At 48.3% G+C, this 12,500-nt stretch overlaps 1 protein-coding gene across 1 annotated transcript in view; it reads right to left on the reverse strand.

Annotated features, from left to right (window-relative positions):
• Positions 1-12,500, reverse strand: part of LOC138864402 (collagen alpha-5(IV) chain-like) — a 47,993-nt gene that overhangs the window by 633 nt on the left and 34,860 nt on the right. Inside the window, exons 2-6 of the mRNA XM_070131389.1 lie at positions 8,409-8,479; positions 1,051-7,332; positions 804-922; positions 580-688; positions 1-412 (exon numbers count right to left, since the gene is read on the reverse strand). The exon at positions 1-412 is cut by the window's left edge and continues 633 nt beyond it. Coding sequence (XP_069987490.1) covers positions 237-412; positions 580-688; positions 804-922; positions 1,051-7,332; positions 8,409-8,460 — 6,738 coding nt within the window. The 5' untranslated portion in view covers positions 8,461-8,479 and the 3' untranslated portion in view covers positions 1-236. The remainder of the gene's footprint in view (positions 413-579; positions 689-803; positions 923-1,050; positions 7,333-8,408; positions 8,480-12,500) is intronic.

Genomic DNA, 12,500 nt, shown 5'->3' on the forward strand with positions numbered 1-12,500 from the left:
GTAAGACTACAAATTCAGTAGATCCTACACCTAAGCAGGGGCGGTGTGAGTCCCAGTGAACGATAAATCCTATATCATGTAGAGATATTCACGGACAGAATATTTTGTGTTGATAAAGACCCATGAAGTGATGGCAATCAGTCTCAAGATATTTCTCCTTGTCAGAGAAACATAGTAATTAATGCCTCAGACTGACCGCGCGGAAATCAACTTCACCTCGACAAAAAAGACTCGAATCACTTCCTGTTGTTGAAGAACCAGAAGAGGTCTTCGGGATAGACTGGTGTAGCAGTTTCTAGTCGAAGATGAGCGTCTTGAATGATTCTCCGGCACGCAGGAAGGTCCTCCTCAGGCCAGCACCGCTGCCGCTCCTCGGAGTAGCCGTATCCACTAGGACATTTGTAGAGCAGGCCTAGAAAGGGAAGAAAAAGAACATATGTGTGAATGTGGGATGGAATTATGTAATGTTAGACTTTGCTACAACTTACAGTACGTGGACATGCTTATAAATATCCAGTCTAAATGAATATTTTGTAATTAGTGTTCTTGAAGGAAATAAAAGAATACATGTAAAACTACCTTTCAGACTTCCATCTTCAAGCTCAACACACTTGTAGAACCTGACACAGTCACCTTCGAAGGGATAATAGCCTGGTGCTGGGCAAGCGTAATTGCTCGACTCATCAACCTGAAGGAAATTGATATAAAAAAATCAACATTCAAGAATATTCTTGAAAATGTAATATAACAACACAAATAAAAAACACATATACACGGTACACAAATTCCTACACATATCTAACCTGCCATGTTTTTTTCGTAGTTGTTTCAACGGGCTGAGGAGTCGTCACTTCGGGCACCGGCTTCGTAGGTTTAGGGGTTGGGTAGGGTGCCAGCTGGGCGTCGCAAGGCTTGGTGTCATCTGAAAATTAAAATAACAATCCTCATATTTCAAAACTGATATAAAAACCGGAAATGAGAATTAACAGCAAAGTGCAGTCAGAACCTAACACTAAAACTACAAAAGAACAAGTTAAACACTAAGCGCACCTGGATAAGAACACTGTTGCGTTTCCTCGTCGAAGATCAGTGCCGCAGGACAGGTGAAGATCGGGAAATTCCAGTTGAGACCATCCCATATGCAGTAGTAGTAACTGTTGCAGAAGAGCGGGTGACGCCGGTACTTGTTGTCATGGTAGCACATCAGGGTGAAGGGAGGCGGGCGTGCGACACCGACGCCCCCGCCGGTGCTTCCGGAACTACCGGGAGTACCAGAGGTTCCAGGCGTTCCGGGAGTACCAGGTGTTCCTGGGATTGCAGGAGTACCAGGCGTTCCGGGAGTACCAGGTGTTCCAGGCGTTCCTGGGATTGCAGGAGTACCAGGTGTTCCAGGAGTACCAGGGGTTCCTGGGATTGCAGGAGTACCAGGCGTTCCGGGAGTACCAGGTGTTCCTGGGATTGCAGGAGTACCAGGCGTTCCGGGAGTACCAGGTGTTCCAGGCGTTCCTGGGATTGCAGGAGTACCAGGCGTTCCGGGAGTACCAGGTGTTCCTGGGATTGCAGGAGTACCAGGGGTTCCTGGAATTACAGGAGTACCAGGCGTTCCGGGAGTACCAGGTGTTCCAGGCGTTCCTGGGATTGCAGGAGTACCAGGGGTTCCAGGAGTACCAGGGATTGTAGGAGTTCCAATAGTGCCTGGAACTTCAGAAGTACCAGGGGTACCAGGAGTGCCTGGGATTGCAGGAGTACCAGGCGTTCCGGGAGTACCAGGTGTTCCAGGGATTGCAGGAGTACCAGGTGTTCCTGGAATTGCAGGTGTACCAGGCGTTCCGGGAGTACCAGGTGTTCCAGGCGTTCCTGGGATTGCAGGAGTACCAGGGGTTCCAGGAGTACCAGGGATTGTAGGAGTTCCAATAGTGCCAGGAACTTCAGGAGTACCAGGGGTACCAGGAGTGCCTGGGATTGCAGGAGTACCAGGGGTTCCAGGAGTGCCTGGGATTGCAGGAGTGCCAGGTGTTCCAGGGATTGCAGGAATACCAATAGTGCCTGGAACTTCAGGAGTACCAGGGGTACCAGGAGTGCCTGGGATTGCAGGAGTACCAGGCGTTCCGGGAGTACCAGGTGTTCCTGGGACAGCAGGAGTACCAGGGGTTCCAGGAGTACCAGGGATTGTAGGAGTTCCAATAGTGCCTGGAACTTCAGGAGTACCAGGAGTGCCTGGGATTGCAGGAGTACCAGGGGTTCCAGGAGTGCCTGGGATTGCAGGAGTACCAGGGGTTCCAGGAGTGCCTGGGATTGCAGGAGTACCAGGGGTTCCAGGAGTGCCTGGGATTGCAGGAGTACCAGGGGTTCCAGGAGTGCCTGGGATTGCAGGAGTACCAGGTGATCCAGGAGTACCAGGGGTTCCAGAAGCACCAGGGATTGTAGGAGTTCCAATAGTGCCTGGAACTTCAGGAGTACCAGGTGTTCCAGCAGTACCAGGAGTGCCTGGGATTACAGGGATTCCAGAAGTACCAGGGGTCCCGGACGTACCAGGAGGAGTGCCAGATGTGCTGCCTGGGACCACAGGGGACACCCCAGATGAACCAGGGTATCCGCCACTCACTTCTGTCCCTGGGACATCGGTTCCACCGGGAGAAACAGGAACACCAGAACCAGGGATTGCAGGGGTTCCAGATGTACCAGGAGTACCAGGGGTTCCAGGAGTACCTGGGACTGCAGGGATTCCAGGAGTACCAGGAGTACCTGGGACTGCGGGGGTTCCAGGAGTACCTGGGACTACAGGGGTTCCAGAAGTACCAGGAGTACCTGGAACTGCAGGGATTCCGGGAGTACCAGAGGTTCCGGAAGTACCAGGAGTACCTGGGACTACAGGGGTTCCAGGAGTACCTGGGACTGCAGGGATTCCAGGAGTACCAGATGTTCCGGAAGTACCAGGAGTACCTGGGACTACAGGGGTTCCAGAAGTACCAGGGGTTCCAGGAGTACCTGGGACTGCAGGGATTCCAGGAGTACCAGGGGTTTCGGGAGTACCTGGGACTGCAGGGATACCAGGAGTACCAGAGGTTCCAGGAGTACCTGGGACTACAGGGGTTCCAGAAGTACCAGGGATTCCTGGAGTACCAGGAGTACCTGGGACTGCAGGGATACCAGGAGTACCAGAGGTTCCAGGAGTACCTGGGACTACAGGGGTTCCAGAAGTACCAGGGATTCCTGGAGTACCAGGAGTACCTGGGACTGCAGGGATACCAGGAGTACCAGAGGTTCCAGGAGTACCTGGGACTACAGGGGTTCCAGAAGTACCAGGGATTCCTGGAGTACCAGGAGTACCTGGGACTGCAGGGATTCCAGGAGTACCAGGGGTTTCGGGTGTACCAGAAGTCCCACCACTAGCTTCGGTTCCTGGTACATTTGTACCACTAGGTATAACAGCACCAGGAGTACCAGGTGTTCCAGGAGTACCTGGAACTGCGGGAATTCCAGGAGTACCAGGGGTTCCAGGAGTACCTGGGACTGCAGGGATTCCAGGAGTACCAGAGGTTCCAGGAGTACCTGGGACTGCAGGGATTCCAGGAGTACCAGAGGTTCCAGGAGTACCAGGGGTTCCAGGAGTACCTGGGACTGCAGGGATTCCAGGAGTACCAGGGGTTCCAGCAGTACCAGGAGTACCTGGGACTACAGGGGTTCCAGAAGTACCAGGGGTTCCAGGAGTACCTGGGACTACAGGGGTTCCAGAAGTACCAGGGGTTCCAGGAGTACCAGGAACTGCAGGGATTCCAGGAGTACCAGGGGTTCCAGCAGTACCAGGAGTACCTGGGACTACAGGGGTTCCAGAAGTACCAGGGGTTCCAGGAGTACCTGGGACTACAGGGGTTTCAGAAGTACCAGGGGTTCCAGGAGTACCAGGAGTACCTGGGACTGCAGGGATTCCAGGAGTACCAGGGGTTCCAGGAGTACCAGGAGTACCTGGGACTGCAGGGATTCCTGGAGTACCAGGGGTTCCAGGAGTACCTGGGACTACAGGGGTTCCAGAGGTTCCAGGAGTACCAGGAGTACCTGGGACTGCAGGGATTCCAGGAGTACCAGGGGTTCCAGGAGTACCAGGAGTACCTGGGACCACAGGGGTTCCAGAAGTACCAGAGGTTCCAGGAGTACCAGGAGTACCTGGGACTGCAGGGATTCCAGGAGTACCAGGGGTTCCAGGAGTACCTGGGACTACAGGGGTTCCAGAGGTTCCAGGAGTACCAGGAGTACCTGGGACTGCAGGGATTCCAGGAGTACCAGGGGTTCCAGGAGTACCAGGAGTACCTGGGACTACAGGGGTTCCAGGAGTACCTGGGACTACAGGGGTTCCAGAAGTACCAGAGGTTCCAGGAGTACCAGAAGTACCTGGGACTGCAGGGATTCCAGGAGTACCAGGGGTTCCAGGAGTACCTGGGACTACAGGGGTTCCAGAAGTACCAGGGATTCCAGGAGTACCAGGAGTACCTGGGACTACAGGGGTTCCAGAAGTACCAGGGGTTCCAGGAGTACCAGGAGTACCTGGGACTGCAGGGATTCCAGGAGTACCAGGAGTACCTGGGACTACAGGGGTTCCAGAAGTACCAGAGGTTCCAGGAGTACCAGGAGTACCTGGGACTACAGGGGTTCCAGAAGTACCAGGGGTTCCAGGAGTACCAGGAGTACCTGGGACTGCAGGGATTCCAGGAGTACCAGGAGTACCTGGGACTACAGGGGTTCCAGGAGTACCAGGAGTACCTGGGACTGCAGGGATTCCAGGAGTACCTGGGACTACAGGGGTTCCAGAAGTACCAGGGGTTCCAGGAGTACCAGGAGTACCTGGGACTGCAGGGATTCCAGGAGTACCAGAGGTTCCAGGAGTACCTGGGACTGCAGGGATTCCAGGAGTACCAGGAGTACCTGGGACTGCAGGGATACCAGGAGTACCAGAGGTTCCAGGAGTACCTGGGACTACAGGGGTTCCAGAAGTACCAGGGGTTCCTGGAGTACCAGGAGTACCTGGGACTGCAGGGATTCCAGGAGTACCAGGGATTTCGGGAGTACCAGAAGTCCCACCACTAGCTTCGGTTCCTGGTACATTTGTACCACTAGGTATAACAGCACCAGGAGTACCAGGTGTTCCAGGAGTACCTGGAACTGCGGGGATTCCAGGAGTACCAGGGGTTCCGGGAGTACCAGGGATTGCAGGTGTTCCAGGGGTTCCGGGTGTACCAGGAGTTCCGGGAGTACCAGGAATTGCAGGTGTTCCAGGGGTTCCGGGAGTACCAGGGATTGCAGGTGTTCCAGGGGTGCCAGGAGTACCAGGGGTTCCGGGAGTACCAGGGATTGCAGGTGTTCCAGGGGTTCCGGGAGTACCAGGGATTGCAGGTGTTCCAGGGGTGCCAGGAGTACCAGGGGTTCCGGGAGTACCAGGGATTGCAGGTGTTCCAGGGGTTCCGGGAGTACCAGGGATTGCAGGTGTTCCAGGGGTGCCAGGAGTACCAGGGGTTCCGGGAGTACCAGGGATTGCAGGTGTTCCAGGAGTACCAGGGGTTCCGGGAGTACCAGGAATTGCAGGTGTTCCAGGGGTTCCGGGAGTACCAGGAATTGCAGGTGTTCCAGGAGTACCAGGGGTTCCGGGAGTACCAGGAATTGCAGGTGTTCCAGGGGTTCCGGGAGTACCAGGGATTGCAGGTGTTCCAGGGGTGCCAGGAGTACCAGGGGTTCCGGGAGTACCAGGAATTGCAGGTGTTCCAGGGGTTCCGGGAGTACCAGGGATTGCAGGTGTTCCAGGGGTTCCGGGAGTACCAGGGATTGCAGGTGTTCCAGGGATGCCAGGAGTACCAGGGGTTCCGGGAGTACCAGGGATTGCAGGTGTTCCAGGAGTACCAGGGGTTCCGGGAGTACCAGGAATTGCAGGTGTTCCAGGAGTACCAGGGGTTCCGGGAGTACCAGGAATTGCAGGTGTTCCAGGAGTACCAGGGGTTCCGGGAGTACCAGGAATTGCAGGTGTTCCAGGAGTACCAGGGGTTCCGGGAGTACCAGGAATTGCAGGTGTTCCAGGAGTACCAGGGGTTCCGGGAGTACCAGGGATTGCAGGTGTTCCAGGAGTACCAGGGGTTCCGGGAGTACCAGGGATTGCAGGTGTTCCAGGAGTACCAGGGGTTCCGGGAGTACCAGGGATTGCAGGTGTTCCAGGAGTACCAGGAATTGCAGGTGTTCCAGGGGTTCCGGGAGTACCAGGGATTGCAGGTGTTCCAGGGGTGCCAGGAGTACCAGGGGTTCCGGGAGTACCAGGAATTGCAGGTGTTCCAGGGGTGCCAGGAGTACCAGGGGTTCCGGGAGTACCAGGGGTGCCAGGAGTACCAGGGGTGCCGGTTCCTCCTCCTGCTCCTATTCCACCTACCCCCCCAGTTCCTCCCACTCCTCCCGTTCCACCTACTCCACCAGTTCCTCCGGTTCCTCCAGTTCCTCCTCCGGTTCCACCTACTCCACCAGTTCCTCCGGTTCCTCCAGTTCCTCCTCCGGTTCCACCTACTCCACCAGTTCCTCCTACTCCACCGGGTCCTCCCACTCCCCCAGTTCCTCCCACTCCCCCAGTTCCTCCCACTCCTCCAGTTCCTCCCACTCCTCCAGTTCCACCTCCGGTTCCACCTACTCCACCAGTTCCACCTACTCCACCGGGTCCTCCTACTCCACCGGGTCCTCCTACTCCCCCAGTTCCTCCTACTCCCCCAGTTCCTCCCACTCCTCCGGTTCCTCCTACTCCCCCAGTTCCTCCCACTCCTCCGGTTCCTCCAGTTCCTCCTACTCCTCCAGTTCCTCCCACTCCTCCAGTTCCTCCCACTCCTCCAGTTCCTCCTACTCCTCCAGTTCCTCCCACGCCTCCAGTTCCTCCCACTCCTCCGGTTCCTCCCACTCCTCCGGTTCCTCCCACTCCACCACTTCCTCCTGCGTCCACACCAGGAGGTTCAGGCAGCGGCAGATTCCCAGCGGCACCGGAGCACTCAGGAGGGTTCTTCACGGCCGCCGGGTGGTTGCATATATCGAGGTCGTCGTCGAAAACCGTGCCATAAGGACAGTTGAACCGGAAGGCAGAGAACCGCGTCCCGGTGCCAGTCCAGTCCACACACCGGTAGAAGTCCGTGCAGGAACCGGGTTGGGGAAAGAAGCCTTCCGCCGTGCACTTGGGGGGCAGCGAGCGGGAGAGCGGCGCCCCCTCCGCTGTGCTGATGGAGTTGATGGAACCGACGCCAGCTGTGGTTCTCCATCTGCGCGTCATCTTCGCTGTGCGTGACTGGGGCTTCAGCTTCGGTCCGTCCACACTCCGTGCTGCGGGGGAAGGGAGTGGTGAGCATCTGGGCGGCGAGGCATTGGTTGTGGTGACAGGTTTATATATTTTTGAACATGTGTTTATATTTTTGATTGGTTGAGAGAGAAGTAGGGAGGGAGGGAGGGAGGGAGGGAGGGAGGGAGGGAGGGAGGGAGAGAGAGAGAGAGAGAGACACAGAGAGAGAGAGAGAGAGAGAGAGAGAGAGAGAGAGAGAGAGAGAGAGAGAGAGAGAGAGAGATTGAGAGAGAGAGAGGTGAGAGATGGAAGAGGTTAGATAGATATGTAAATAGATAGATAGATAGATAGATAGACAGACAGCTATATAGATAGACAGATTGATAGATAGGTAGAGAGGTAGAGAGAGAATGAGAGAAAAACGAAATTGGAATGAATGGCAAACGGAAAAAAGTACTTCATTAATTTTTCTATCTATCTTTACCCTCTGAAAATACCAAACAATTACATCAGTAATCGATAATCCTAGCTTTTAAAATCATTTTCGTTCGTCGTGATAAAAGCTTTGGTGAACGTTAAGAAAAAATAGGTTAAAAAGGAAAATTAAAAGGAAGAACTGCTATGTCGTAACAACAATAACACATCTTTTGAAATATGCCCAGTTTCACGTCACTTCATTATAGATCAAAATGATAACACTGCATTTGCTATAATACCAAGGAAATCTTCATAGTGACGCATTCTTAATAATATATTCATCATGATAAAACTCCTACATATCTTGAAATATATCTCCTACCTCATACGTTTTGAAATATTTCTACATAGTGTTTTCAAATATATCTTTCAATAATATATCCAAACATATCTTCTACACGACTTTTTCAGATATATATTTCACATAATGTCTTCAAACATATCTTCTAAACGATATCTTCTGATACATCTCACATAATATCTTCAAACACATCTACACAGATATATCTTTCTCATAATATCTTCAAACATATCTTCTACACTTCTTCAGATATATCTTCCACATAATATCTTCAAAACATAGCTTACACATATACATTTTAACAATAAGACTCTCAAAACCGAATGCTATCCCACGCCTTACCATAGACGGCTGTGACGAGACCAAGCAGGACCAGAGCCTGTAGGCGCGACATCTTAGCCCAAGCACGTGTTCTGCAAGAAAAAAAAATGGAATTAATAACTGGTTTAATATATCTGGGAGTTAATGGAATTTTAAAAACTAATACTGAGAGAGAGAGAGAGAGAGAGAGAGAGAGAGAGAGAGAGAGAGAGAGAGAGAGAGAGAGGGAGAAAGAGGGAGAGTTAGAGTTAGGGAGGGAGAGAGAGAGAGAGAGAAAGAGAGAGAGAGAGAGAGAGCAAATTGTGGAGAGTACTGCTCGCGTCATAATCCTGAGTACATTTATGTGAAACGGGCTACACTAATTTGAGACAAAGAGGGCCTAATATATTCACAATGCCCAACCTTAAACTGTCATGCCCCTAATGCTTCCTTTGTTCTGTTTATTCACGTAGACCTACATATGTTCCAGTTGACTGTTCTTTCTTCTCCCTTCGTCCTGTGTGACCCAATGACCGACCATACGGTTCTCCGAGGATGAAGAGGTACGATAATTTTCCTTCTCACGGTGTTCGTTCGGGCGCGCCTAATCGTCTAGGTCGTCCTTAAATAATTACACCTCGTTTTACGTGAGAATGTCTGCTTTATGTTTTTTTTTCTCTCACTTTTTTGTCATGGAGACCAATGAAGATCTTATTGGCGCCAATTAGCGTCGTCAGACATGCGCTGATAATCGTCCAAATCACTTGACGATGTAGCGTTAATCTGACGGCGATCCGGAAGAAATGTGACGGATCTGTTTTTTGTTCCTTCGTTTGGTTTTGTTTGTAGGCATTTGATTTGTGACTTTGATAAATTGATATAAATACAGACATGCTAGTTGGAGATCTACATATAGAAAAATGATTTTTATTGATTATTCATTATGATACCAATGCAAATAATGAAAATAACAAAACATAAAGACAAAAAATTGACAGGGTCCGAAAATGGCGCTCTCATGCTGTTGTGGTTTTGATATCTTGCCGAACCGAGACTTTTCTGACAATTAATTACGAAGCTTCACTAAAACACTCCTCTTAAGGCCACATTCAGTGGATCTCCAATTATATCCTCGCCTCTATGAGCACAATTAAGGAGGCGGTCACGGGCACCGGTGCATATAAGGCAGGGTTAGAAAGTTAACTTCACTGAATAATACCGTTTTGTGTCCCTAAAATTCTTATATTATTTTCAGTGATGTAGTATATGAATTCAGTATAATGATGATAATGATGTTATTAATGATAATAGTAATGATAATGGTAATGTTAATAATGATAATGATTATAATGATCTTAACGATAGTAATGATAATAATGATGATAATAACAAGGATAATGATTATAATAACAGTAATAATATCAGCAACAATGATAATACTAATTATGGTTATAACAACAACAACATAATGACAAGGATAACAACAACAATAATAATAATGATAATGATAGTGATAATAACGATAACACTGACTACTAATAAAGGATAGTAACAATAATGATAATACTAACAATGATAATAACAATAATAATGATAATAAGAGTATAATAGTAATAATAATAGCGAAAATAACGATAGAAAGGAAATTATGATGCTAATGATGATAATAATGATTATGATGATAATATTAATGATAATAATGATAATAGTGATAATAATGATAACGCCAATGATAATGATAAAATGATGATAATGAAAATAATAATGATAATGATAACAACAACAATAATAATAATGATAACAATAATAATAATAACAATGATGATGATAATAATAATGATACTACTACTAATAAAATAATGGCAATAATAATATCAACATTAGGGAAAATGACAATAATGAGAATGGTGACAACGATATTTGTAATGATAATAACAACATTAATGTCAAAGATAATGGTAACAATAATGGTAAAGATGATCATCATAGTAATAGTACTAATAATAATGATAATTATAGAGATAGCGACAAAAACAAAGGCAATCATGACAATAGCAATAACGATAATGATAATAATGATAGTAATAATAACAATGCTGACAATAATGATAATAATAGCAAGTCACCAACAACGAAGACGTAATAATAGCACTGATAATAAAAATAGTAATAGGAAGTCACCATCAACGAAGACTGTTAAATTCTTTCATAACAATAACTCACAATGTCAAAACATCCGAACACATCAATTAAATTATTACAAATATTACTTTCCGATATCAGTCATGTTACCAGAAGTCTGAACCGATCGTAACATTAAAGATAAATGTGTGTCTATTAATTGCAGTGTTGCCACATCCGCCCTTCGGTGCTTTCTCACATACTCCACCTCTCCTTCTCTCTCTCCTTCTCCTTTCTTCCCTTTTTCTTTGTCCGCCTTTTCTCTCTTGCTTTGTTCTTCTATTTGTTTCTTTCTTTTTTTATGTTATTGGTTTACTGTTTATTTATTTTTTTTCTTTTCGTTTCGTCTCTTTTCGTAATGGTAATTTTACTTTTTTTTCTCTCTTGTTCTCTCCATTCGTAAATTGCTTTTGCTGCCTTTCGTTCTCGTCTTTCTTCTTCTTCCATTCGCAAAGTTTCTATTGTCTATTCGCAGAGTACGGAAGGGGAAATACAGACAGACGATGAGACAGACAGACAAAATCAAGAGCTAGGTCAGAGACAGTCAACCAGACAGACATACAAAGAATTATCCTCACTTCTTTCGTGATTCTTCTCTTTTACTTCTTCCTATTCGCCAGTTATCGTCCTTCCCTTCTTCCCTCAACCCCCCTCCCCCTTAAATGACACCCATGCCCCCCCCCCCATCCTTCTCGGTGAACACCTGCAAGTTCACGAAAGTTCTTCTCTGAACACGCATTCTGCACACTCATTCTATTCAATCAGACATTTTGATATCACGCACGACTTTTCCTTTCGTTTCGTTCAACCCTCTTGCTTTAAATACGTCATATATGTATATATTTCTTCGTTTTTCTTTCTTTTTTTTAACACGCACTCCCAGCACTTTTTTTTTTTTTTTTTTTTTTTTAAGTCGTCTCGTCTTGTTGTTCGAGCCATTCGCGTCTTGGCTTTCTGGCACGTGAGCAATTTTGGTCCTTAAGATGACAGTTCCCTAAGGGTGATAATGGCGTGTTTTGCGTAGGGAGGGAGGAGTCATCGACACTAACTAGCGCTTTTCCGCTCTTAGAGTTAGCAACGGTTATATGTGTCTGGATGTTTGTCTGTCACATTGTCTGTCTGTCTGTCCTGGTGTCTGTCCGTTCCTCCCTTTGTCTGCCAGTTACCTGTCTGTCTGTTTGTTTGGCCTCCTGTTTGTGTTTCTGTCCATTTTGAGAGAGAGAGAGAGAGAGAGAGAGAGAGAGAGAGAGAGAGAGAGAGAGAGAGAGAGAGAGAGAGAGAGAGAGAGAGAGAGAGGGAGAGAGAGAAGAAGAAGAAGAATGCGACCAGAACGATTAAAAGCATCTGATAAGAATTTGTAACCAAACGAGCATTAAAAGAACAAATAAGATTGGACCGAAGAAGAATTTGATGCTCTCGAAGATATGATTGAAGAGGGTAGCTTGCAACGGCGAGAAAGGGAGCGTCTGATGGGTAACAAGATTTTTGAAATTCAGTAAAAAAGAAAAAAAAAAATCAAGATCGAATTCAATGGGCTCTCTCTTTGTCATATTTGTGGTCGCTTATTCTCTCTTTCTTATGTCTCTCTGTCTCTCTCTCTCCCTCCCTCCCTCTCATTATCTCTCTTCCTCTCTCTCTCCCCCCCTCCCCCCCTCTCTCTCTCCATTTTTCTCTCTCTACTTCCCTCCCTCTCCTTCCTCCTCCTCTCTCCCTCTCCTTCCTCCTCCTCTCTCCCTCTCCTTTCTCCTCCTTTCTTCCTCTCCTTCCTCCGCCTCTCTCCCTCTACTTCTTCCTCCTCTCTCCTTCTCATTCATCCTCCTCTCTCTCTCTCATTCATCCTCCTTTCTCCCTCACCCTCCTCCTCTCTCTCTCTCTTTCCTCCTCCTCTCTCGCTCACTTAAACGAAATAATCAAAATTTCTGTTGATTTTACGACTGCCTTTTACATCCACTC

This window comes from Penaeus vannamei, chromosome 16 (genome assembly GCF_042767895.1).
Source record: "Penaeus vannamei isolate JL-2024 chromosome 16, ASM4276789v1, whole genome shotgun sequence".
NCBI lineage: Eukaryota > Metazoa > Arthropoda > Malacostraca > Decapoda > Penaeidae > Penaeus > Penaeus vannamei.